Raw genomic sequence first — 25587 nt, forward strand, 5'->3', positions numbered from 1 at the left:
TGTCTGTTATTTAACGACATTTGCAGTCATTCTCTTGCAGGGCTTTTCAGAAGAACTTGTCACATCTTTCAAATGCTGCCATCTTAGACATCCAGTCATACCAATCAGATCATGCAGTGAGAGGACCAGATCCACTAACATCATAAACTACCCAAAACAGAGCTGCTAAAACCTGTCTGCAGGATCGGAGCACCAAAACCAGACAGTTCCCAGAACCTCAACTCCCAGAAAGTAAAAATGACCCTCAATGACACGGCGTTTTATCTTTTTTCAAATCTTTTTGTCTCTTTTTTTGCAGATCTTAATCCTTACCCAAAGATTCTATTCCATCGCTGAGCAAGCTGTGGTACGACAAAGCTGCAATGCACAACAGTGTGTGTGGGTCAGTGGGGAAAAAAGGGGTTATTATTTCTAAAACCAGTGTGTACCAATTGATATTTCCCAATTTCATGATTTTTAGGTTATCGCAGAAAACAATACTTTGACACCAAGTTTTTGACAAATATTATCATTTATTTTTCTCTTTTTATGTTATTATTAATTTGTCGTAAACAACATGTTTTTATTATTTTTTATGAATGCTAACAATTGTCTGCATTAGCACATTTCTGCTTTTGTGACCAAAGGCTTACAGATGTATTTGTCTGCTGATATAGAACAGGATATAGGATGTTATCCAATATACAGTAATAGAAAATTAATAAACTGTCCTAAAATGACCTATTGCTTTCCTTTGGCCTCTCTGTTGTAACCATAAAAAAGAGAAAAAGTATCACAAATCGATCCCCGTCTCATGGCTTAAGCTGGAATGTGAACAGTTCTCAGCGTCATCTGCTGGGAGAACTTAGCTAACGCTAATACAAAGATGAGCTTCTGGCCCTGAACCACAGGCAGGAAGACTGTTGGATTATGTGAAAATGATCATCCAACAAAGTCTTCCATTATAATTTGAACAGTGTGAGGAACTGTAGTATATGTAAATGGAGTTGATTGATTGTCATGCTAGGTGTGCTAGGCCCAGTTTATGGGGCTTACCGTGTTGCATTTTTTGAAGCAGAGTCTGTCCACTAGTGACTTGAGGTGGAGTTGCTGTGTTGAACTCCCACCCACTGGACATAACTGCACTTGCACTGCACTTTTTACATTGCCTGGCTGCTCCAGTTTTAATGATTTCTGCTATTGGTTTTATCATAACTGGCCGCTCATTAAATTAAACTAAATAAACACTGCTATATTTAAAAAGGCACGCAGTTTAAAATCTAACAGCATTCTGTAGTTAATGTGATAGTAACAATGGCATTTCATTCAGTTGGTTAAAAAAAGGTTTATTTGAGGCTCCATGTGCACACAAATCCCCTGCTGGTCATGACAAGTATTTCTGATGGCTTGACTGTCTTACAGCAGTGTCAGCAGCTTAACTGCAGTTCACACTTTTCATTGTTTTTAACATTTTGTTTCACTTCAGCTCTTTGTATGGTATAACTTCGCTCTCCTCATGGCTGGCTCACAGACCAACAACATTACAAACAAGAGTGGCCCACAGACCGATTGTAGCACATACTGCTTCAAGACGGTAGGATGGGATGGGTAGTTGGGGAAAAAAGAGGAGAAAAAAAACATGTCAGATCACCATCCAGTCAACAATACAGTGGTGAAGATTTGGAAGTGTACCAGGAATCCTGAGTTTGGTTTTTGGAAGATCTTACCATGGCAGATACACAGGCCAGAGAAGCTCTGTGGTCTCAGATACAGGAAGCAAAAAAGATGAAGACGAAGTCGTACTTTTGCGTTATATATGGGTTCATTATCAGTCAACAGATCTCAGTGATTCAATGAGTTTAATTGGTTTAACCTCAAATTAAATAAATAAATAAATTCAGGACATTAAAAACTACTATTTAATGCTCTAAATGAAAGTATAGAAAACATTAATTTAATGTCACCCATGAAACAAGGTATCATTACTCTGTTACCTAAACCTGGTAAAGACAAGAGCCTAACCATCCTCTCTGAGACTGATTTGAGAAGATGTAAGGTATTACTGGCAGATATTATGTCAAAATTCTCACTAACTGCTGAGCGTTGGGTCTTGGCATGATGGAGGCACAGATGGTGGTGGAGCAGGTGCAGGTGCATTGCGAGCAGCTGGAGAAACTGCTGGACTAGGCATGACGTCAAACAGAGGTGTTGGTAAACCTTCTCACTTGGTCTGGTTCCTCGCCTGCACCACTGCTCCCTACCCAAAATATTTACTTTCCCAAGTGGACCATTTGCTATAATGGTCTACTTTATAGTCATATTTTATTAGAACTTGTAGGATTTTTGAGGTATTACAAATTAAAATTGAGATTAAACTTGAAACGGAGTAACCAGGCTAGTTCCATGACTCCATCTCAAGTCACCACTGTGCAGACTCTGGCTCCAAAAATGCAACATGGTAGCACCTATAAACTGAAAATTTTGGCTTCAATTTTGTGGGAGGAAATGGAGCTGTGTTCTTCATTTTTTATATAGTCATTGGTCCAGACACCTGTAATAGTGGGTCAAAAATACTCTGGGAGTAGTTAGAGGCTATTTTGTGCACATTATTCAGTTTACACAAGGCACATTTCTGAAATTGTTCCTCATCTATATTAGGGTAAAGATCCTACAATATTCCAGGGAAAACCTGAACACTCAGATGATCCACTATGAGCAAGTACTTAGCAACAATGGGGTGGAAAAACTCTTCAACAGGAAGGAAGCACTGATAGAACAAGCCTTTGGGAGGGGCAGCTCTGTTCTGCGACCAGTTGGGGTGAGGGGAAAGAGAAGACAGCAGAGGGAGACAGGACAAAAGGCACACTATGGGAGAGAGACAGTTTAATAATTACTGATGCTGATGTAAACATCCACAAGTTGTCTGTAAACATGTGCAAAGTGAAAAGAGTGATCAAGCCCCAACTATAAGCTTTATCAAAAACAAATTTTATGCAAAATCTTAAAAGTAGAGAGGATACCAGTATCCTGAATCCAAACTGGGAGAGAGGAGAGGGATCTTATAAGACTGATTGAGTTTTTCCCCAATTTGATGATTTCAGATTTTTAAATTTTCCAAAATTTTGGAAACTGTGTCACTCACACCTGGCAAAATAGGGAGCCAGTCCTCTTATGCTGACCCTTGACCCTGAACAAAACACAAGCAGCTGCTCAAAAAGCACTGATCATATGTACCTTTGGAGACCTCGGAAAATGGAGAGTTGTCCCGTCGTTTGATCTGGAACATAATCAAGGAAGAGTATGTTCACGTCACATTTTAAAATGACTTAAATAATTGTTTGATATTTTTAGAAAACAGCCCAGCAATCTTAGATACCTCTCTCTCGACTGAGGCGTAGTATTTGGACCACCAGTCGATGACACTCTCAGCTGATTCATCTGCGATAGTCCGCTTCCTGCGTTTGGTGGAACGGCTACGAGTGGACTTTGCCCTGCTCTCCTGGATTTAAAACATATATACACATTTGAAAAATCTATAGAAAGCAGTTTATGTGACTGACAGAAAAAGGTTTTATTGTGTGAACTAACTGTCAACTTTTTCTTCCTGGCTTCTTGCTTAGGAATGGGTGGAGCAGGTGGTGGAGCGGGTGGTAGGGGTTCATCCTCTACAGTGATCCGGAAATCTTGGTTAGCCAGTGCTACAGCCGAACTAGTCTCTGGAGAATCCTGTGACTGTCCTGGTGGACAAGAGGCAGCTTTTAGGATGCTGTCATGTGAACCTACTATTGAAAATATCCTCAAAAGAAAATCTTTGTGGAAGGAATATGTAAGAGGGAATAGGACAAACGGCACATTGACACATCAGGTAATTCAGTCTGTCTAGGTTGACCAAAAAAGGGTATTTCTAATACGTGAACCACAGTCTTTAATTGTTCTTTAACTAAATATGAATTATATAATTATCCCAAGCAAATTGGTAATCTTAGCACTTTGAGTTCTTATGCGTGCTTTGTACAATAATGGTCAGTTCTACGGGAAAATGTAGTGGCTGCTTTTGACCCACTACAGCCATCGGTGAAAATAACTGCAATGTCAATTGTTTTTGGGGTTTTTACCTCTTTGTAGGTTCTTTGTAGATTTTGTGGTTCATTTATATTCTTTTTAGTACTTTTGTGTCAAGTGATCTTTTCCACGGTCTGAACAAAATATCATCCTCTGCAAGACTGCCATTGTTCTCCATAATGCATAAGCATCATAACTAGTTGATATAATATGCATGTCGTAACAAATAATTATGTAATGAACAAATACACACACTAGCATTACCCTCAGCACTGTGTAGCTCTAATGTCATGGTAGGTCCAGGGGTGCTGATGTCTTTGGGTGGTTTGTGTGTCTGTACGGGTGCAGGAAGGGCTGGAAGTGGAATTGGTTTGAAAGCTTTGAGGTTGTTGATGATGTGGTTCCCAACAAGAGTGCTGCGACCAAAAGCACGCCAGTCAACAACAGTGATACTGAGAGGAGGATGGAGATGTTCATTTTCTGGTAACTCCTACAGAACAGTAACAGAGTACAGGTTTTTAAGTTGTACACAGTTCATGGTTTTGTTTTTCACAAATTCAGTAAATGCAGAAATAGGTCAGTATTTCCTCATCACAGTTGATTCAGTTCAATTTATAGACCACAAGTCACACCACCTGTCACCTCGAGGCACTTTATATTGGTAAATTGGTATATTGGTAATACCCTTCAACAATAGAGAGAAAACTCGAACAGTCCTGTCCTGTCTCTGGGTCCAGGGTTTTGACAGGTTTCTTCTAGTTTTGTATTTTCAACCTTTACATTATGGTTCTTTATTCTGTTGAAATTTAACCTTCTGTGTATGATGTTAGTCTTACTTTCCATGTGCTTATTTCAAATGCTTGCTCATAGGGGATCGTTTGATTGTTGGGGTTTTCGATCTGTTATTGTGCAGTTTCTTACCTTAGAATATAAAGTGCCTTGAGGAGATTATTGTTAAATAAATAATGTAAATAAAACTGAATTGAATTGAATTTCTTGTATTTCTGCCTTTAATTCCTTGCTTAGTTGACGACAGCTTTGTTAAGCCCCTTTTGGATTCTGCTCCTCCAACCTCGTCTCTTATTTTCTGTTTCTGAGCTACTTCAGCGTTAACCCTGGGTTTTCTGTACTAAAGTTTTCTAATAATGTCTACTCTCTTTGTTTCCCAAATGAGCATAGAGTAATAAATAAATAATATAGATTTTTAGACACAACTTTGAGACACTTTTAATATAGTAAGCAGACTGTGTCAGGAAAAATGAAGCGATTATGAACAGATCCAGATGGCATGAGTTGGGAAATGAATGGAGCTTATTATTATTATTATTATTAGCTATGGATGTAGCTACATTAAGGGCTACATATACAGCAGGTCATATTAGTCATACAGCCCTATCATGTGGAAATGATCACAGATATGTGAGAATGTATGGTTACTCTGTAACCATGGTTCTCTGAGTGAGAGACTCCTCACGCCTACATATTCAATATGTACGGGATGAGTACAGATCAAATAATCACGGGTTTCAGGTCGCACAGCTGTTTTATAGGTAAGCTGTGGGGCGTGGCCAGGCCAGCCAGAGTGTCTTAAAGAAGTATCCACATGCGATGACCGAGGGGGGTCCTACCCCATACATATGGAATATGTAACGGGGTGGAGAGATCTCGATATAACAGAGAATATGTTTAATAAGAACATGGTGGTGTCTGCAGAAGACAAGTTGATTTCCATTTTTTATGAAGTCTTGAATTTGTCCTGATGCAGCAGTGAATTTGGAAATTCTTGTGTTTTCTAGGATGAAATAATTTCAAAAAGTTGCAGCCATAAAACGTGAAAATGATCATGGATTCACTTGAAGACAGCTTGAACATGAATATAGGGCTAATAATTTATGACAGTTGATAACAGCTTGGTTGTTATTTTCTTAGATATGGGTAAATGTTCCCATAGTGTATATGTAGTATTTCTCTTTTAGTTTTTGCAAGACTTTAAAGACTTTAAAGCGTCTTGGTCATGTGTTAAATAAAGAAATCTTGTGGAATTCTGTGATAGAAATTAAACTCGTTTTGTGTCAAAAGTAGCCGTGAGATCGAGTAGAACTAAGACTGAACTATTCATTCAGTTATATATTTTTTTTCCAAATATTTTGGAAAATTATTACATTATTATTATTACATTACTACATTAATTTTTCTTGAGTAGTTGTCTGATTTTACCACATTTCAGAGAAAAATGCCAGTCTCTAAAGAGCTGTTGATGGTTACTAAATGAAATAACTTTATCAAATTTTGTTCTAATTTTAGAAAAAATGTTACAGAAAAAACGTTTGTATGGTACAGGTCTGCACTTGAGGCCTGGGCCATGGGTCCTCTTTGTGAATGGACATGACCACGACTTCCTCAGAACTGAAGAAGGAATCTGTCAGAAGTTAATTCTCCTGGCTTTGGTACAGGTCACAAGCTTGACCTTCCAGCTGATCTACTTTCTGACTGTGGCGTTGGTAGCAGCACTGTGTCTGGGTCTCACCTGTGTTTACTGTGAAGGTAGTAATGCATGCTAACTATTACCTAACAAAATTACAGAGTTATTAAAAAGATAAAGTAAGCAGTGAGTAAAACAATATGATTGCAAATGGACAGCAGTCGACCAGATCATGTTGTGTAGTAATAACGTCAAACAGGAAGGAGTCAGTTTTGTATCTTGTGCTATATTTACTGATATAAATTGAGATACTTTAACCCATACTACACTGTATTGTATAAAATGGATCTAATTCCAAAATAGTTTACTGAATAATACTGAAAGTTTGAACTTCAATCACATCTTGATTGTTTGAAAATCATTGATGCAAAAATACAAAAAATCGGTCACTGTCATGAAAATCAGTACCAGCCCTCAGTATTGTCTGGGCTCCAGTTTCAAAATGTTAGGAATCTGTTTGTCTTACCAGCTCTATGGCATCAACAAGTGTGGTGAAGTTTGGGTTGGACTTGTACTTCTGAATAACAGAAGAGCGTAACGTTTTACCTGCACACTCTATAATGACCTGGAGAAAGACAGATATTAATTAAGCATATTGTGATCCTGGACAACAGCATATCAGGTCCTAGAGTCTGAGAGAACACAGATACATTGTAAAGGGTGTGTCTGTACCTGTGGCCTGTCCACAGACAGAAGTTGGACTTTCTTCAGTTCCCTCAGACCCCAAAATAATACCTATTGAAAAAAAAATACAGTTTTTATATATTTATTTATTTTGGGTGAGTGGTGAGAAAAAAGATGGGGTTACTAGTCTCAAATCCGGACACGTGCACATATTCATGTACTCAAACCTCTAGTCTGTAGGTGCTGAGGACAGGCCTGATATATGCAGGAACCGTGTAGATGCCTCCATCTTGTTCCTCTAAGTCTGGCAGACTCTGCTGTTCAGAATTTGGGATCTACACAATCATAATAAGATAAGAGTTCAGTCCTATCAGGAGTTAGTCATGCAATACTGTGGTGGAACATGTATGGTTATTTAAAAGACTCTGACCGACCTGCAGCAATTCAAATGCAGCCAGCAATTCTCCCCCTGACTGGCTACCACAGTGCAGAGCGTTGTACTGGAGAGTTGGAGGTGTGTAGGGATCAGAGGACAGACAGACCTCAGGCACTGCCACTGTGGCACCCAGATACTCAGCCTTTCCCTGCACACACCAAGGGCAGAGTCAGCTCAGAGAGGAGAGGTTCAAGGAGGAACGTCGCTAAAATGATTGTTCAAATAACTTGATTGAATCATTTATTTGCATTAGGGATTACCAGCGCGTCATCATCGTACACCTCTATGAGAACATGTGGTGGCTCTCGCTGGATATACTGCAAATCTCCACTCAGCAGCAGATGGCTCATTGGCAAACACTGATTCCATGTAGGACTGAGAGTCTGACTGATAACCTGACAACACAGTATCACAAAGCAAATCAGATTTGGACAAGACCAGCTTGAAAGCAAACGAAAACATCTCTGGATCATCAAGTGATATACTACAAAAGACCCCTAAAAGTATTTCGTATTATCAGACTTCCTAAGATGTTAGCAGCAAATTCTGGAAGTCCTGGAATGTCCAAGTTGGGGCCTTCATGAAACAGAATTGCTTTTCCAGCATATCCTCAAATGTTCAATCAGACTGGGTACTTGGATTTGACGTTTACATTGTGGCAGGGAACATTAACCTGCTGAAAGAGGCCACTGCAATCAGGACATACTGCTGCCATGAAGGAGTATTTATGGTCTGCAAGAGTGTTTAGGTAGGCATTATATCTATTAGAGTACTTGTAGAGACAGCAAAGTTCAGCATGACTAATCTGAGGCTACATAGTCCAATACACATTTGTAAAGCACTGTGTGCCCACTTTGACCTTTTTAACCTTCTGACCACCATTTGGACATATTATAATGAAGGACGTTATCATCCATTATCTAATTATCATCTTTCCACAAATAGAAACACAGGTCATAAACAGACAAAATACACTGCTCAAAAATATTAAAGGAATACTTTTAATCAATCTCTAGATGCTTCTTCAGTTCTAAGGATAAACAGCAAATGCCTCTTGGGCTTCATGGTGCCAAATCTGGGACGCTCTACCAGTTGCTCTTAAAACTGAAGAAGCTTCTTGGATGAGAGGTGAAACATCTTCAAGAAACTTGAAGAAGTCTGGTCGCTTTCCAAGCTTTTTAGATTGCCATGACCTGCATGATTGAGAACCTTCACAGACCTGCTGCATCGTTTTAATTTCCTTTTATTACTTTGGTTTTTGGGGTGTCTTTGAAATCAGCCCTCTGTATTCAGTGTTGGGGAGTAACGGAATACATGTACCGCCGTTACGTATTTAAAATACAAAATACGAGTAACTGTATTCCATTACAGTTCCTGTTTAAAAAGGTGGTATTCAGAATACAGTTACTTTGCTGAAATAAATGGATTACATGGCGGTCTTTTCCTGTTTCATATGTTAGGCTATCCCCTCTCTATTTTCTGTAATTCCACACCGGTGGAAACCCAAACAAAACACGCATTAAGAGGCTCTAATGCCTGAGTCTCAATCTCGCAGCCCATGTCACCTCTACTTGCGGCCCACATAATGACGTGAAGAAATATTTTTAAAAATTATTGTTCAAAAAATGATTTAATATGAAGGCAATAGGCAGAATGCTACAGGCATAGCCCTAAAGAATGCAGCCTCATGGGCAGTGTAGTCCGTGCTGCAGGGAGAATGGACTGCCATACACGTTATGTGTCTGTGAGCGAGGGAGGGAGAGAAAGGAAAAGTCCGAGCTGTCACGGAGCAGAAACGGGAGCTGGAAGCATGTAAATATAATAATAACCACTGCAGCCAAGAAGAGTGCCTGACGAGCCCAGCTGTAAGTAAGCTATTAAGACTCAACTGTACACTGTGTTCGTGTTTTCCTCCCAAACAATAAGTTCCGTTGGAGCAGCCTTTCAACGCCTCTCTCTCTCTCGCTAGCAAAGTTGACCCAGACAACAAAGTAAAGCTAGTTTTCGGCTACGAGCCCGACATGAACCCGACGTATTAGCCAGAGGTCCCTTTACTACAGTTCGGAGCCGCCGACCTGTTTCATATACGCGCGGAACAGTTTTCTATACGAGATCGCTGCAAAAAGTGCAGCCTTACCTAATGTCCACCTACTGTTACTCATTTATATTAAGATTTAATAATCTAGTTGGTATTGGTATGGCGAGTAGCCTTCAGTAATAGTAATAAATCACACAGCAATAGGACATTCATGTAGTTGTAAAAAGCATGATAATATATTAAGTAATCCAAGGTAATCAGAATACATTACTCTCATTGAGTAACGTAACGGAATACGTTAGAAAATACATTTTGGGGCATGTAATCTGTAATCTGTAGTGGAATACATTTTAGAAGTAACCTTCCCAACACTGTCTGTAGGTTGGTGGCATCTTTTTGTTCCTTACACATTATCCAGTCCATATTAGTATAGATACCAACATTATTTTCTTCCCAGTTGAGATCTGTTTTTTAAGTGTTCCTTCAATTTTTTTTTACACGCACACACACTTACATTGGTTGTTTGACTGTGTGACTGAAAGGTGACTCGAGCAAAGGGATCTGACAAGCCAGTGTTGTCAGCAGCGATCAGACCACGAGCCTGATACATGTGGCACCTCAACTGGAACTGATGCTGCTCTGCAGACACACAGAAACACAGCTGGAAATGTAAAACCTTGAGGACCAACTGCCTGGCCCAGAACAAAACTGAAAGTTTGTTAAAAAGTTATTGTTAGGGTTTATTACAGGTGCAATGTCAACTTTGCCTCTGAATGGTGAGTACACATAAATTGCTGTAGTTGAATTATTTCCATATGTATTACACGAGTTTTGCTTTCAGAAGAAAACATTTATTTTAATGCAGTTGAGTTGTCATGATCCTCCATTCCTCCTGGTACTCCTGTCATCTCTCCCTCTCAACCTTGGCTCTCTCTTTTCTCTCTGTGTATGTGCCTGTGTGTGTGATAACCACACCACATCTTTCAGGGGCACGATCCTCTTGGGCCTCCTCCCTCTGACCAGTGACACACGTGCAGTAATCAACTCACCTGTTCCTCATCTGGCGTTCCTTTAAATACAGAGGACATTCTTTCAGCCATCGCTTGAGCGTTAAACCAGTTGCAGTAGATACTCACCTCTATTCCATAAGTCTGTTTACCTATTTCCATGTTCCCCTTTTTCTCATCCATCCTCTCTTCTGTCCAGGAGACTGATATGTTTGTCTCGTGGAGGGTTCTGAGGAGAGAGGGGAGAGGAGTCTGTTTCACGGCCGTGTTTGAAGACGGAGGATAAATCTACCGGATTATTGTATATAGAGACTGTGGATTTTGCCCCTTTTGATAGACACTGTAAATAGTACCTGCACTTCACTGTAAATAAATTCTGAACTGGCATCCTGGGTCTTGCTTCTGAGTCCAGTCTGCTCAAAGGTTATGACAGAATGCTTGGACTCAGCAGACTCAGCACTCTCTTGCCCAACAGGAAGCTCAGCTGGTGAAACACAAGGCCATGCTGCTCCACATGTCAGCCCAACATGATGAGTTTATCCAGCAACTCACTTCAGTTAAATGAATGGCAAATCCATCTGCTAACCCATTGGGGCATCGCTCGTCCATCCTCCATTTGGTGTAGGCTTTTATTCATTGAAAAGAAAGATGAGACATTACATCCCTGTATTGACTTATGAGGACTAAATTACCATGAAGAACAAGTACCGTTGCCCCTTCTCTCTTCGCCTTTGAACTCTTGCAGGGTGCCACCATCTTCACCAAACTGAACTTTTGGAATGTATATCACTTGGTGCACATCAAGGAGGTGGACAATTGGAGGACTGCCTTCAATACTCACCTAGGGCACTTTGAGTAGCTGGTTATGCCTTTTGGCTTCATCAACCCTCCGACAGTCTTCCAAGCCCTTGTCAACGATGTGCTAAGAGACTACCTCAATAGGTTTGTTTTAATTTATTTAGATGACATTCTGATTTTTCCCAAACCTCTTTCTTTACACGAGTCACATATCCATTTGGTGCTGCAACATCTCCTAGAGAATAACCTATCTGTGGAGGGAGAGAAATGTGAGTTGACTCCGTCTCCTTTTTAGGCTTCATTGTTGAGAAAGGACAAATTAGGGCTGACCCAACAAAGATCCAGGCAGTAAATGATTGTCCCACACCAACAACCATCGATATCGTGTCGGATTGTGGTCCTAAACTCACCTCCAGTATATGGAAAGAGTTTTGCACTGTGTCGGCACCCCAGGTTAGTCTTTCCTCTGGTTTTCACCCGCAGACCAACAGCGAGCTGGGAGACTTCCTTCGGTGTGTGGTGTCCTCCAATCCTTCCACGTGGAGCTCCCAGCTAGCTTGGGTTGAGTATGCCTATTACTCCCTAATGTCATCAGCTACTGGGCTCTCATTGTTCAAGGCTTCCCCGGGGTATCAGCCGCCTTTGTTTTCAACTCTTGAAAGTGCGTGCTCTGTACCTTCTGTTGAACACCATCTCTGCAGGTGTCAGTGGCTTTGGAGGGCAACACAGGCTGCTCTGCATCAGACCAAAGAACTGAATAAACAATGTGTCGTCACAGGACTACTTACCAGGTCAAACAGTATGGCATGGTGGGGTGATGCAGCTGACTCAGGGGGCAGTGAGCCCACTTGACTCATTATGCCGTTCAAGTCTGGAATTTCCAGTACCAGTGTGGTCATGAGTTTTTGATTGTGCTGCTGAGTGTTTCTGCCGCCTCCTCTTAACCACTGAATACAACCCACGTTACAAGGCGTCAGGTGAAAAGCTCCCACAGGAAAGTCCAAGATAACACTTGTAAAAGTAAACAATAAATGAACTTCACTACGGCAGTGGGCACTGCTGTTGCCACTGCTATTGGGGGAGGACTCACGGAGGAGTTTCCACTACATTTGCCAGGTCATCCTGGATCACCTGGGTCTTTCCCTGAGGCATCACTGTGGGTGGTTCCATGGCAGCAGGATGGCGGCGGAGGATCTGCCCTTTGCACGATGCGGTGGCAAGATGGCTGCAGCCTGGGGAGGCACGGCTGCTAGAGCAAGTGGTCTTAGTGGTCTGTGGAGGGGCTCTGTGGGGAAGCGGCTGCTATGCCGGTTGAGGATCATCTAGCTGCTCGGTCGGAGGAGGCCAGGGGTCACAGCCGGCTGGTGACTGGGATAAGGAGGGCCAAGGCAGGACTGCTGGAGGTTACTGCCCCATGTCCATTTTAACTTGCATCACAGAAGTGGTGCAACTGTGCTGTAATTGACTCTCCAAAGTCCACTGGTTTCAAACACTGCATTAGAGCTGCTGCAGTCAACTTATCCAGATCTTGCCGAAAGACTTAGATATGACCATTATGCTCTCTTAAGATTTTCCCAGGTAGACAACACAACAGGACTGAGAATTCCAAATGGATCATAAATAGATCTAATTGTTGAAAGAATTCCTCTTCTAGTGAGTGGCCCGTCCTTGATCACGGTAATAAGCTTGAAGGTATCCGACTGAATGCACCATTTCACTCCAAGTACTCTATCCACTGATAACACGTCAGGGTCCATGTTCACATTTTTCACTTCCATAACCCCATGGCTTTCATATTGTGGCAAGAATACCATGTATGTTACTAATCCACTTTGTAAGCTGAACTCCACCTTTAGCACAGAGGGAACCAAGCACATGGTAAAGGGACACTGCTTCCTTCTCCGAAGGCTCAGACACCGAACAATCATCAACATAGAAGCAGCGTAAAACCTTATCCACCGCTTCTGAACTAAAGTGCTCCTTACTGTCAAAAGGACAAAATACAGGACAAAATTGGCACAGCTGGCAGAAGACATTGTTCCAAAGAGATGCACTGCCATGCTTAAGTCAGTGAGGTTTTGATTTAAATCTTCACTGGGGCACCATGGAAACCGAGCAAGGGCCCGGATGGCTTGAGGATAGAAGCTCCTCTTGAGTCTCTCTGTCCAACCCAACATGGTCCTAATTGCACAGGGTCCGTCATCAACGATGCAAATCATGTGCAATGGTTCCAAGGCCTTGGGAACATTCATGACAGTTAACAGTCTAATTCCTGCATTTACCTTAGGCAAAGGAACATTTCTGAGGTGAGGCCATTCCTGCATATACTTTTGTTTTAAAATGTTGCCTTGATGGACAGGCATATTTCTGTCTGTAAGTCCAGGAAAGCCCATATTGTCAAATGTAGCTTGCCCCAGTTATCCAAATTAGTTTTAATCCTAGTGAGTAATTTTCCTACATTATCAGCCATAATTTCATCAACAGTTGCATTAAGTATTATTCCTAAATACTTCATCCCTTTTTGTGGCCATTTAAAATTAAAGACTGATAGTGAATTAGCAGTGCAAGTTTGAGATACTGGCATTGCCTCCGACTTATGCCAGTTAATTTTGTAACCTGATAATTTAGAGAATTCATCAATAACATCACCAAAATGTCATCTCCATACAGAAATAATTTGTCTTTTCCTGTTTTGCTCACACCCACAATGCTTAAATCTTCCCTGATTTAAATAGCCAAAGGTTAAAAAAATTAGTGAACAGGAGCAGGCTAAGATTGCACCCCTGGCGAGTAGACCTGGAGATGTTAGGAATTGGGGACAACAATCCATTGGTGAGAACAGGCTTTCGGTCCTGAGTACAGTGTCTTAACCCATCTACAGAAATGATCACGTATTCCAAATTTTGACAATTCATTCAACCCTGTTATCGAGTGAATTTGTTAGCACTGGTTTTGGATTGTTTTTATTTGTCCACATGAGAAGTAATAGTCTCCTCATGTTGTCAGCTGATGATCAATGTTTAATAAACCCCACCTGGTCTTTATGAACAATATTCCACGTCACAACATTAATACCTGGTTTACCCATTATTATCTAATTCTAAGAATATAGGTCGTCTTAAATACCTGTATAGTATATAAAAGCGTCTCAGAGCAAATGTAACAACACTGGCTGTTACCTAACTGTAAATATCTTTCCCAAAACTGTATAACCACAAAAAAATAAATAAATAAATTAACACTGCACTAAAAAAACATGGCAATGTAAGTCAAGTAAAGTGAAGCCTTTCCCTTTGCTCATCCCGTCGTCTCAGTCCTGGCAACACCATAGTAACCCCCAACTGATATAATAATTTCTCCACTCCCCCACTCATACATCTTATTTTGATGGACCTGTGCTGTCTTCTGTCTTCGTCTCCAGCCTCCATATTTTCTCCAGAATCCGTGTTCTCAATCTTCCCTCGTATAACGTTTTCTGCCTCCTGCATGTCTGTAAAGCTCAGCTGTTTTCCCCTCCATGTGAATCGAAGCATTGTCAAGTGCGCCAGTGTGTGCTTCACCTGGTGTTGCCACAAAGCTTTCATCGCAGAAAAGAATAGCTTGCACTGTGATGCGCACTCCTTAGTCATATGCTCAAAAAAACATAAGCTGTAGTCCTCCCAAAGTAACCCCTTCTTCTTTTTATCAGCACTTTTTCTCAAGCTGTATATCTGAGAAATATCACCAATACCATGTGTGAAAGGTTGGTTAGGATTCGGGCGAGGTCCCAGGTTTCTGTTCAAAGACAAAGCGCCCCCAGCCTATTTCCCTTCTTTTAGTCCGACCAGTCTGAGGTTCTGTTTTCCTGATCATCAATCTGGGTCGAGAGTTGCTTGACTTTTTAGCCTTGCAAGGTGGCTGACTTTAGCCAAGTCAGCCACCTTGTCCTCCATGCCAAGATAGGACTTTCTGCAACCCCGTTTAGTGTCACCCAGATCTTGGAATTTTAGCAAACAGGCCATTTATATTGCTTTTTGACCTCCTTGGGTAGCAGGGTTAGCTCGGGTTAGCTTCTCCGTTATACTGTACTGTTTCAAAGTACCTCACGTGTGACTCACCATGACTCCCCTAAATAGCCTCCTACTGCCAGGCACCACACTTAGCCTTCATTCCTAGGTGTAAGCTATGTGAAGACCTTTGCTCCACTTCTTGTGGAGGGATAGAGGAGTGACCACCTGATCTGTACAATAAATGGCACTTGTAAGTCACCAAATTGCCATTTGGGACGCTGGCAACCCTTGCTGCGACACTTCTTCCTCACAGCGACACGTCCCGGACCACTAAAAGGGGAATGAAGATGTGTATGAGTTTGTCCATCCTACCTTTTATGTGGAGAACTGTCTCCAGTCTCTTCTGACTCTGCATCAAACTAAAGAAATCCTGGACAAATTGAGAGAACTTCTGGCTACTGGAGGATTTGAGGTATAGCAGTGGGCCAGTAATGTTCCTGAAGTGGTGTCCCACCTGCCTACCACCACTCATTCTGACAGTTATTAGCTCTGGCTGACTCTTTGATCAAGCCAGTGATGAAAGTCAATGATTGGGCTATGCAGTGATTGTCCCACTGATACCTTGGGTCATAAGCATTGCCCAGTCTTCTACACAACACCAAAGTGGCCAAAATAGAGGAGCTGGGATGAACCTCTCACAGTACCCTTCTTGCCACTTGAATAGAGAAGGAGAAGGAGCCTACAGGACCTACCTTACCAAGGCGAAATATGCCATGAGTTACAGAGTCACGAACTCTCACTTTTGAGGTGCATGTGTTCTGTGACACATCAGAAAAAGCTAATGAATCTGTAACTTATCTGAGGATCACGTATTGCATGGAAATATTCACACTTCACCTGTGATGGCCAGATCCTGTGTCTCTCCTCAAACGAAGTTGTCTTCTAGGGCTCGGTGCTGCTCTGACTGGAGTGCAGGTGGCTAAGACTCTCAAAAGTGAGCTCATGGTACCACTGCAGATCATCACCTTACAGACTGATTACACTGGTGTGCTGGTTTGGTCTGAGTCCTGCTGTTAAAAAGTCTTTGTCGAAACTTGAATTACTGAAATTCATCACGGACAAAACAAGGACAAAACAACTCTGGTCTTCACATTGATTGCTTCAGTCCCTTCACCATCAACATAGGCCGGAAGCACAAGAAGAAGTGCCTAACCACCAGCTGTGGACTTGGACTTACTGCCAAGTCTTGACTCAGACTCTTTCCTCAAGGTACTGTGTAGATTCATCTCCTGTCAGGGAACACCATTCTGAAATATGGTCATATCATAATACCAGTTTCTTAGGTGTGACCCAGTTTTCATCATTATGGCTATGGTCTCTTAGCTGTTAAGCTTTATCTTCTGCTTCATATGTAAGATGAGATGTCTTTGTCCTAGTACAACAGAAAGTTTTAGGTATGATGTGTATTTGCTGCTCAAGGGCCCAGTAGCCCTTGGTGAGTCATGGGACTGCCCCTGAGCTGACTGGTGTGACTTATCAATGTGGTGAAGTGTGTTTTTATCTACATCTAAGCACTTTTATTTAACATTCACACACACAAACACATTATAATGGATACATAAACTTTAAGACTTGACAGTTGAGTCAGTGACAAATTCAGATTAAGTAATGAGTAGGGTTGTGTTTTTAATTAATTCTATGAGCCATTTGAAACACTGGTTTCACTTTTCAGACCTGGAAACTGTGTATATATTTTCCATGTCTCTACATATCATAACCCAGGAAACTGTCTTGTCAGTATGGACTGATTTCTGTTTATAGGTAGTGATCAAAAGAAATGGAAAGCTTGTACACTGCAAAAGCACTATACATAAAACAAGGTAAACAGACACGGCAATAGTTAGCTTCAGTCTCACCTTTGCAGTGCAAGTGTGTGGGAGGGCTGTTGGCATCAGCGCCCCCTGTAGCTGGAGTGAATCCTGCAGGCAGATTGTCCAGCATGTGGCTAGAGTCCCTGCAAGCTCCAAACCACAGATACACATCCAGTTTCGCTTGGACTGATAAGCCTGTAACACGCTTACCTGGAGGCTGCGTGCACACAGACACGCACACAGAGATTAGTTTTCATCTGGAAGCCTTCCTACAATGGATAAGACATGTTCTGTGTATGTGAGTTTACCTTAAGAAACAGGGTTATGACCTTGCCACAGTTAATTCCTCGGGCCTCCTGCCTGCTGGAGTACAGCAGGTCTCTGGTTCGAACCCGGGCGTATGCAACACGCTTGTTGTTGCTCAGCAGCCACACAAACATGTCTGGAACTGTGTGCTGGGGCTAGAGATTGTGAGGATGTACATGCGTGAATGAGAAAGTTGTCATATATAAGGCAAATAAAAGAAAAACAAAATTCACACTTTTTCCTGTGCCTGCATCCCAATTTTTACTTCAATTTTCCCATTTATTTTATTTATATGGTACAACTTCACAGCATCAGTCATATGAAGTTTCTTTATATTACAAGATAAACACTCTGCTATGTCATCGAGACAACCAGAACCATCAGACGATCCCCCTGTGACAACGAACAGATACAAACCTCCTCCACAAGAAAGCGGAGTTTATGTGTGAGTTTTGTTGCGTCCTGTAGCATTTCTTTCACACCACCAGCTTTTTTCTTCCTCCCTACCAGGGACTGTGCCTCCCCTATCATACTTTCCTGCAATACACATACACTCATTATTGTATGCTGTGTTATATAAATGCTGTGCACTTGTTAAGATTGTGTAATGCACATTATGCCTACGAATTACTAAACTGCAAATCTGGTCGAACCTGCCCAAATAAATATTTTACATACTGGACATTTTTGCCAACAAACACCTATATCCAAAACAGTTTAAGACTGCAAAATGATTGAAATGTATTATAATTGGTTGTCTGTGAGACTCAACAGCGTTGGTCAAATGCAACTTTTTATTCATTTTGCATAGGTACTGAGGTAAAAACAGACAAAAGTTAATTGAGATGTAAAGGACCGTGATAAGAATTTTACTTAGTTTTCCTACCAGCTCCTGTTTACACATGGTCAGGCGTTTCTTGTCCAGCTGTGTTAGATAAGTCGACTTCAGCTCAGCCTTCAACTTAGCCTCCGCTGCTTCAATGAAACTCCTGACAAACAGCCAAAAACATATTTAGCACAAACAGAATATGATCTTTTTAACTAATTTTTTTCAGCCCTCTCGAGTTTGCAATGTTGACTAAGACTGCTGCAAAATGCCTCTTCGGTGAAATGTTAACAATTACTGAGCTTTCAAAACTAAAATAAAATAAATAAAAGAATATGCGTGCTGACAGGAAGAGAAACATCTGTAATGAAGATCTCGAGTTTCTCAAAGAGGCCGTAGTTGAAAAAGCTCAGGATCTTATTGTTTGCATTTTGTTTATTAAGATGGTAAACTTGAAAAACCTGCCTGAAACATTGCTGTTATTTGCCCAGTCAAAATACTGGTCAAGTTAGGACAACAAAAACAGAACCATAGGGTGAATGATAAATGGACTTGTTCTTATATAGCGTTTATCTGCTCTATCTGAGCACTCAGAAAACTTTACACAACTTGCCTCATTCATAAGAGCACTTTTTTCTATGCAAGTGGTTTCTGTCTAACATTCACACACATTCATACTCAGATCCATTGGCGAGAACCTGGGGTTAGTATGTTGCCCAAGGACATTTGGCATCCAGACTGGAGTAGTTAGGGATCAAACCACCGACCTTCCGATTAGCAGATGACCTGCTCTACCTCCCGAGCCACCTAACAAGGTGTGAGTCACAATCTGGGCCGTTCTAGACAGTCATATATGAGGGGGCAGACAGAAATGTACAAGGGGCACATGGTGACAATGGAGGCGAGAAAGGTGTGGGGGTTGGGTGGGGTGCTCTGGATTATGGCTGCCACAAACGATTATTTTGATAGTCGAATAGTCACCGATTATTTTTGTGCTTAGTCGACTAATCAGATCATGCGTTCATTGGAGGTAAAACGTACAGCTTATTGCACCACTAGCGTCTCCTCTTATATAACTATCATTAGCTTACAGTTTGAAGTTTTTAAGGTATGTGCTACTAAAAATAAAGACAAAATGATAGTTTATTAAACTTTTAATGAAATTTGCAGATTGTCTCAGTAGAGTTTAACTCACCCGTCTGCTCTTTGCTCCCTCAAATATAACAGCACACTGAAGTAAATTCCTCGACCATCTCACACTTCTCTTTAATCATTTTGACGTTTACGTTTGATGTTTATTCAGCTGTCTGAAAAATATAACTTTAATCTCAGCCAAACCAATTTACTCAGGAACACATAAAACACTGAAAAAAGCCAAACAGTAACATTTGTAAGTTATCTAAGCTACTGTGGTGGCAGATTTCTTTTCTCATATGTTAATTAAATGTATAATTATATCACATTAGTTATAGTAATATCACTTTCTCACTTTACCATAGTAAGAGCACTCCTGTCACTAGTTTACATGCATGTGGAAAGTTAATACAGTGAGGCCATTGTAATGGGAGACGCTGCCGGAGCAAAATGATAGATTAACATAATTGGAACCACACCCAGCCGTGTGTTGGCTGAATATTACACAGCTTCACTCCATGTACATCTTAACCTGAGGAACAAGCTTTGAGGACAATCAATCTCTCCCTGAAGACAAAATGCAGTTCGAGAGCAACGGCGTCGACTTCAAGACTCAACAATGTAAACACACAGCAACACTGCCCTAAACCTTAAAGGGTTCAGCAGCATGTACAAATACCATGGATGGATGGAAGTATGTGCTCCCAATCACAAGCTGGGAGGTTCGCCAGCGACATCACTGTGTGTGAATGGACTTGAGAAGACTGAGTTTCACATTTGCCATACTGGGAGCTGAAATGGCAAAGGGAGAGACTGAAAAGAGTGAAAGACAAAAGGCAAAGCTGAAGGAGAACGGCCCACTGGCCTCTGACACGCCACAACTGTGAACTGCTGCAGATGTAGGAGAGAGACAGAAGCTGTGAGAAGTGGGGAGAGAGCATGGAGGAAAAATGAAGTCTGCTGTTGTTGGTGCGAACACATGAAAATTGGGTTGGAAAACTGTGGCCAGCTGTCTTGTGGAGGTTGATAAAGAGTCCATAGGATTGCAACAAAGGTAAAACTAAAACGCACACAAACACACATAAACAGAGAAATGTTTATGCAGCTCCACTGCACACACATCCATTAAACCTGCCTACTAACACACACACATGCAAAGAAGATCAGCTTGTTATCTCTCATCAGTGTTAAAATTGTGTAAATTTAACAGACACTTATTATCAAATGCTGAGTGTATCCAATGCTGACAATTAACTCTCTGGTTGCAGGACAAGAGTTTAACTTTTGTGAAGGGGGAAAAAAAAAAAAGAGATTCTGGTTTGACCAACCAGTGATCAGACAATAAATGTAGTTGTTAATATAGTAAATTGTGAAATGCTTTCTGCTTGATTGATGCAGCACAAGTAATTTACTGTATGAAGGAAATTCTCTTTTGTGATAATATTTTGAACATGCATTTCTGTTGTCCTGTCAACTTGGTGGGTTAATAGCTGATATGCAAATTAGTTGATTGTTACTAGATCAGGGAAGGATGACTGGATTATAAAACAAGTGAATAAGATGTAGCAGAGGGTTGAAATTAGTTTCCTGTTTCTGATGTATGGGTGAAGCTTGCACCCAGATATACACTCTGATTACATGAGAACAAACTTGTTTTGTGAAATACACGACAACATGTTACACGTTTTATGTTTGGGGGGAAAAAAAGGAAAGAAAAGTTAAATGAAATGATTGGGTCTGTGAAAATGAAAAATAAGTTTAAAAAAAAGCACAGACCTGGGGAAGAAATTCACATTCCAGTGATGAAACATTGATATGAAGTGTTTAGGAAGCTTTTAATGGTGAACATTAGTGTTGTGTGAACTGTGCAGCTGCTAATAAAAAAAGGGGGAAATTTCTCTGTGTATTTAGCAGGTGGAACTATGTTGGTTGGCCCCAGACTTTCCAGCATTGTGTGATATTCTGGATATTCTGTTTGTTTGTTTGCTTGTTTTTGCAGGAGCAGAAGGATGACAGAGACCAGAGGAGGAGAGACTGTATGTTTACATGAGTGTGGGCAGACTTAACCCTTTAGCTGCTACTTTTCTGTTTTACTGATTTTGTGTGAAAGAAATTGTTTTTACCGGCTGCTTGTTGGTTATAGTAACACACTGAAAATGTCAAATGTTAGAAGTTAGCAGAAAACATAGCGGCCTTGAAGAGCGTGCAGAGAAGGCACATCAGCAGCAGTTAAGCTATGCTCCGATGAATGGCTTTCACCCACCCACTGCTGACTTCATTAGGAAACAAAATTTTAATCAAAACACAGACGGGTCCGTTGAATGCATGAATTGGGCCCGCCATGCGCAGGAAGTTACTAAAATTTTTTAAAAAAGAAGTCACAAAGCTCTCCGGCCACTGCCTTCATAGCAGATGAATTTTTTTCCAGGGATGGGCTGGAAGAGGGCAAAAATACAGGCAGGACTACGAGAGGTAGAGGCCTATGGCGACCCCAGGGGAACCGCAGAAGAGATGGGAAATGTTACTAATGCGGGGAGAGGGGTCACTTCGCCAGAGAGTGCCCCGAAAACAAACCTGAGGAGTGTAGACGACCATATAACCTTTTAAATGCCACTTTCTGTGTCTGTGAATTTACCAGCGGAGTGTTATTTATGACCTAGTATTGCCAAATGCAGAGGTCACTGTGAGAAAGTGTGTATACACCTGCGCACAGTGTTGGGGAGTAACGGAATACATGTACCGCCGTTACGTATTCAGAATACAAAATATGAGTAACTGTATTCCGTTACAGTTACCGTTTAAAAAGGTGGTATTCAGAATACAGTTACTTTGTTGAAATAAATGGAATACACGGCGGTACTTCCCTGTTTCATATTGTCGCGGTCACGATTATTTGGGTTTGTTTGACAGCTACGTAATGTTGTTCCAGGCGGCAGCGTTACGGTTGCCATGGTTACAGGGTGACGCGCCTCTCTCTGCGTGTTTCCTGGGTGAGAGAGCTTTTTTTGTTGTTGTTGTTGTGCTAAGCTAAAGGCAGAATGCTACAGGCATGGCCCTAAAGAATGTAGCCTCATGGGCAGTGTAGTCCGTGCTGCAGGGAGAATGGACTGCCATACACGTTATGTGTCTGTGAGCGAGGGAGGGAGAGAAAGGAAAAGTCCGAGCTGTCACGGAGCAAAAACAGGGAGCTGGAAGCATGTAAATATAATAATAACCACTGCAGCCAAGAAGAGTGCCTGACGAGCCCATTTGTAAGTAAGCTATTAAGACTCAACTGTACACTGTGTTCCTGTTTTCCTCCTGAAAAATAAGTTCCGTTGGAGCAGCCTTTCAACGCCTCTCTCTCTCCCTCCAAGCAAAGTTGACCCAGACAACAAAGTAAAGCTAGTTTTCGCTACCAGCCCAACACGAACCCGACGTATTAGCCAGAGGTCCCTTTACTACGTTTCGTACTACGTTACCTTCAGTAACAGTAATAAATCACAGCAATAGGACATTCATGTAGTTGTAAACAGCATGATAATATATTAAGTATTCAAAAGTATTCAGAATACGTTACTCTCATTGAGTAACGAACGAATACGTTACAGAATACATTTTGGGGCATGTATTCAGTATTCTGTAATGGAATACATTTTAAAAGTAACCTTCCCAACACTGCCTGCGCATCGCTAACATTTACATTCTCTTTTCTACAGCAGAGGGTTCATCATGTGATCTGATTCTGTGATTTATAGCAGGACACACAACTGGTAAAAAAATTTTCACAGGATTGCTGGGTTTATGTGTGAAGGCAACTGTGATTACAGGTTATATTTTGGTTATGCAATTACACTATGTTGTTGAGAAAATGTTGGAGAAAATGTGAATACAGTGTGAAACATACTGTGTTTGAAACCAGTATTACCTCTTTTACAGCAGAGTGTTAACTTTATGACCTTTTTGCAGCACCTCTGGAATCTGTTGATCCTGGACTGACCTCCGGGATGCTTCATATGTTTCGCTAATGTTTGTTTCTCTCTAGGAGTGCTTGTGAAGGATTCAGCACAGACAGACAAGTGATGTTAGAGTAGAAGTGCAGTGATTGTGTGTCATTTTTAGTGTTGGGCTCATTATCTGATTACTGTTGAGCTCATAGTGATGAAAAGTGTGAGTGACACTGCTTAAGGAAAGTCACCGGTTACAGTAATGTTGAATAGACACATGGGATGATCCATGTCTGGGGCGAATTATGGCAATAATTGTGGTTTAATGATTTGAGAAAACCTGCACAGGATAATTGTCTTTGATGCTGAATACTTCATTACTCTTATGATCTACAATTGTTTGCAAGTGTGAAGTTTGATTTGCCTTCCAGATCTTGTTTTCCAGGCAATGATGGTGTGTATGCAGGCTCCTGGCAGAGCCAGGTGTTAAGCAAACTTAATATACAAAACACACTGACATCTTTTACTGCAGGGTTACGGTGCTGCTCCGGAGGAGACGCCCTGATGTTGCATTGGAAATGATCTAACTAACCCTTTTCTTTAAGAAAGGAGCCTAGTTCTGATGAGTTGACTCATGGGAGTGTGCATGCGTCAAGAGGAGGGATTCCAGGTTTAACATGAAACAATGCTTTCTGTGTTTTCCATGAGTTTTTCATGACGATTTTCTCAATGGCTTTTTACTGTGACTTGTGGGATTAACATGTTATGGACAGGTATTAAACTTCCACAGGTGGTAAATCCATGTTCAGAAGAGGGTTTGAAAACCTATAAGTCAAGTTCACTAAACTGAAAGGAAAAATGTGGATGTGATGTTGGTTGATATGTTTTCCAAATGGTTAGAAGTTTTTCCTTCTAGTAAGGAGATACAGGTGCAGCAGCCAGAGTACTGCTGGAAGGAATCATCCCAAGGGTGGAATCTCCAGACTGAGACTGAGACTGGGTGCTGATCAGAAGTCTTCAGAGACCCAGCGAGAACTAGGAAACACTCATGGCATAGCTGACGGCCCAGGCAGTGGTTGAGGTCAAAGGTCGTGCGGTTTGGGGCCCTACTAGTCATTATGAGAAGATTCCAGAACCACAGCAATAACCATATTGCTGCATGGGAACAAGAGGGTGAGGGGTGAAAAGAGCGCCCTCCTCCAACAAGAGCGTGCCAAGCTCCAACTCAGCGACTGCAGAGCAGACTCTGTGTCACCGAAGAGGGATCATGAATGCAGATGACACCTTATTAAACAATCAGGCAGTTTTGCCTGAAGTAGTTCCGTGTGTTTTTGAGTTAAGAGGGTCGTTGGTGTGACATTTCTAATCATCTTATAACTGATATGCATTTACACGACTCTCTGAACATCACAAACTCTGTCAGAGTCCTGAGCCTGAGTAGAAGTGACTGGAGTAGTTATAGCATGCAAGTTTTACAGCAACCTAACTAATAATTATTTGTGTATATTTTGTAGGGTAGCTAGACTGATTTTCCACCATGTCAGTTCCTGATGTGTAAGTGCATTAGGTCCTCATTGTCTGAGTAAACACAGTAACAACAGTTGTGAGTTCTTTTGACATGTGTACTCAACTTTGACACATTGTTTGACACCGTAAAGATAGGATTTTGGGTTCATCACATTTCATTGAGGGATTTTGATCGGCCTCAAACATGCGGGAAGCACCTAAAGAATGAGGTTGTTCTTCCAGAGTTAAGTGTGGTTGTTTTGGTTTCCCCAATCACTGATGTGGGGACAGTAGAGATAATTGTAAATGCCTTTGAGAGGGTTTACACTGTTTAAATGGGTCTACAATAGTAAAGAGTACAGTACACTGCATAGATGGAGAGGAAAGAGGAGGATCGATCTCTCTGTTGTAAATGTAGCTCAGAAGTGTTTGATATATGTTGGCTGTGTGGAAATTCATGGCTACTTCTGGGTTTTACCCCAGACTTTGGGAAGCACTAACATTGAAGTTAGTTTATGTTTGTGGTATTCACTTAGGTACAGATATAGTCACTGTCCTTTATGGCAAACATCTGGACAGGGCAAAGCAAATGGCACAAAGGAG

The 25587-nt window shown here is 41.3% G+C and overlaps 1 protein-coding gene across 1 annotated transcript in view; it reads right to left on the reverse strand.

Moving 5' to 3' along the window:
• The window catches only part of fer1l6 (fer-1 like family member 6), a 74461-nt gene that overhangs the window by 13003 nt on the left and 35871 nt on the right, over nucleotides 1-25587 (reverse strand). The window contains exons 18-32 of the mRNA XM_039599863.1: nucleotides 18479-18581; nucleotides 18010-18129; nucleotides 17595-17747; nucleotides 17332-17503; nucleotides 10136-10260; nucleotides 7844-7978; nucleotides 7582-7731; nucleotides 7375-7482; nucleotides 7196-7258; nucleotides 6990-7088; nucleotides 4306-4531; nucleotides 3568-3716; nucleotides 3356-3478; nucleotides 3214-3256; nucleotides 313-357 (exon numbers count right to left, since the gene is read on the reverse strand). Coding sequence (XP_039455797.1) covers nucleotides 313-357; nucleotides 3214-3256; nucleotides 3356-3478; nucleotides 3568-3716; nucleotides 4306-4531; nucleotides 6990-7088; nucleotides 7196-7258; nucleotides 7375-7482; nucleotides 7582-7731; nucleotides 7844-7978; nucleotides 10136-10260; nucleotides 17332-17503; nucleotides 17595-17747; nucleotides 18010-18129; nucleotides 18479-18581 — 1814 coding nt within the window. The remainder of the gene's footprint in view (nucleotides 1-312; nucleotides 358-3213; nucleotides 3257-3355; nucleotides 3479-3567; nucleotides 3717-4305; nucleotides 4532-6989; nucleotides 7089-7195; nucleotides 7259-7374; nucleotides 7483-7581; nucleotides 7732-7843; nucleotides 7979-10135; nucleotides 10261-17331; nucleotides 17504-17594; nucleotides 17748-18009; nucleotides 18130-18478; nucleotides 18582-25587) is intronic.

The sequence above is a fragment of the Oreochromis aureus genome, linkage group 16 (genome assembly GCF_013358895.1).
Source record: "Oreochromis aureus strain Israel breed Guangdong linkage group 16, ZZ_aureus, whole genome shotgun sequence".
Taxonomy (NCBI): Eukaryota; Metazoa; Chordata; class Actinopteri; order Cichliformes; family Cichlidae; genus Oreochromis; species Oreochromis aureus.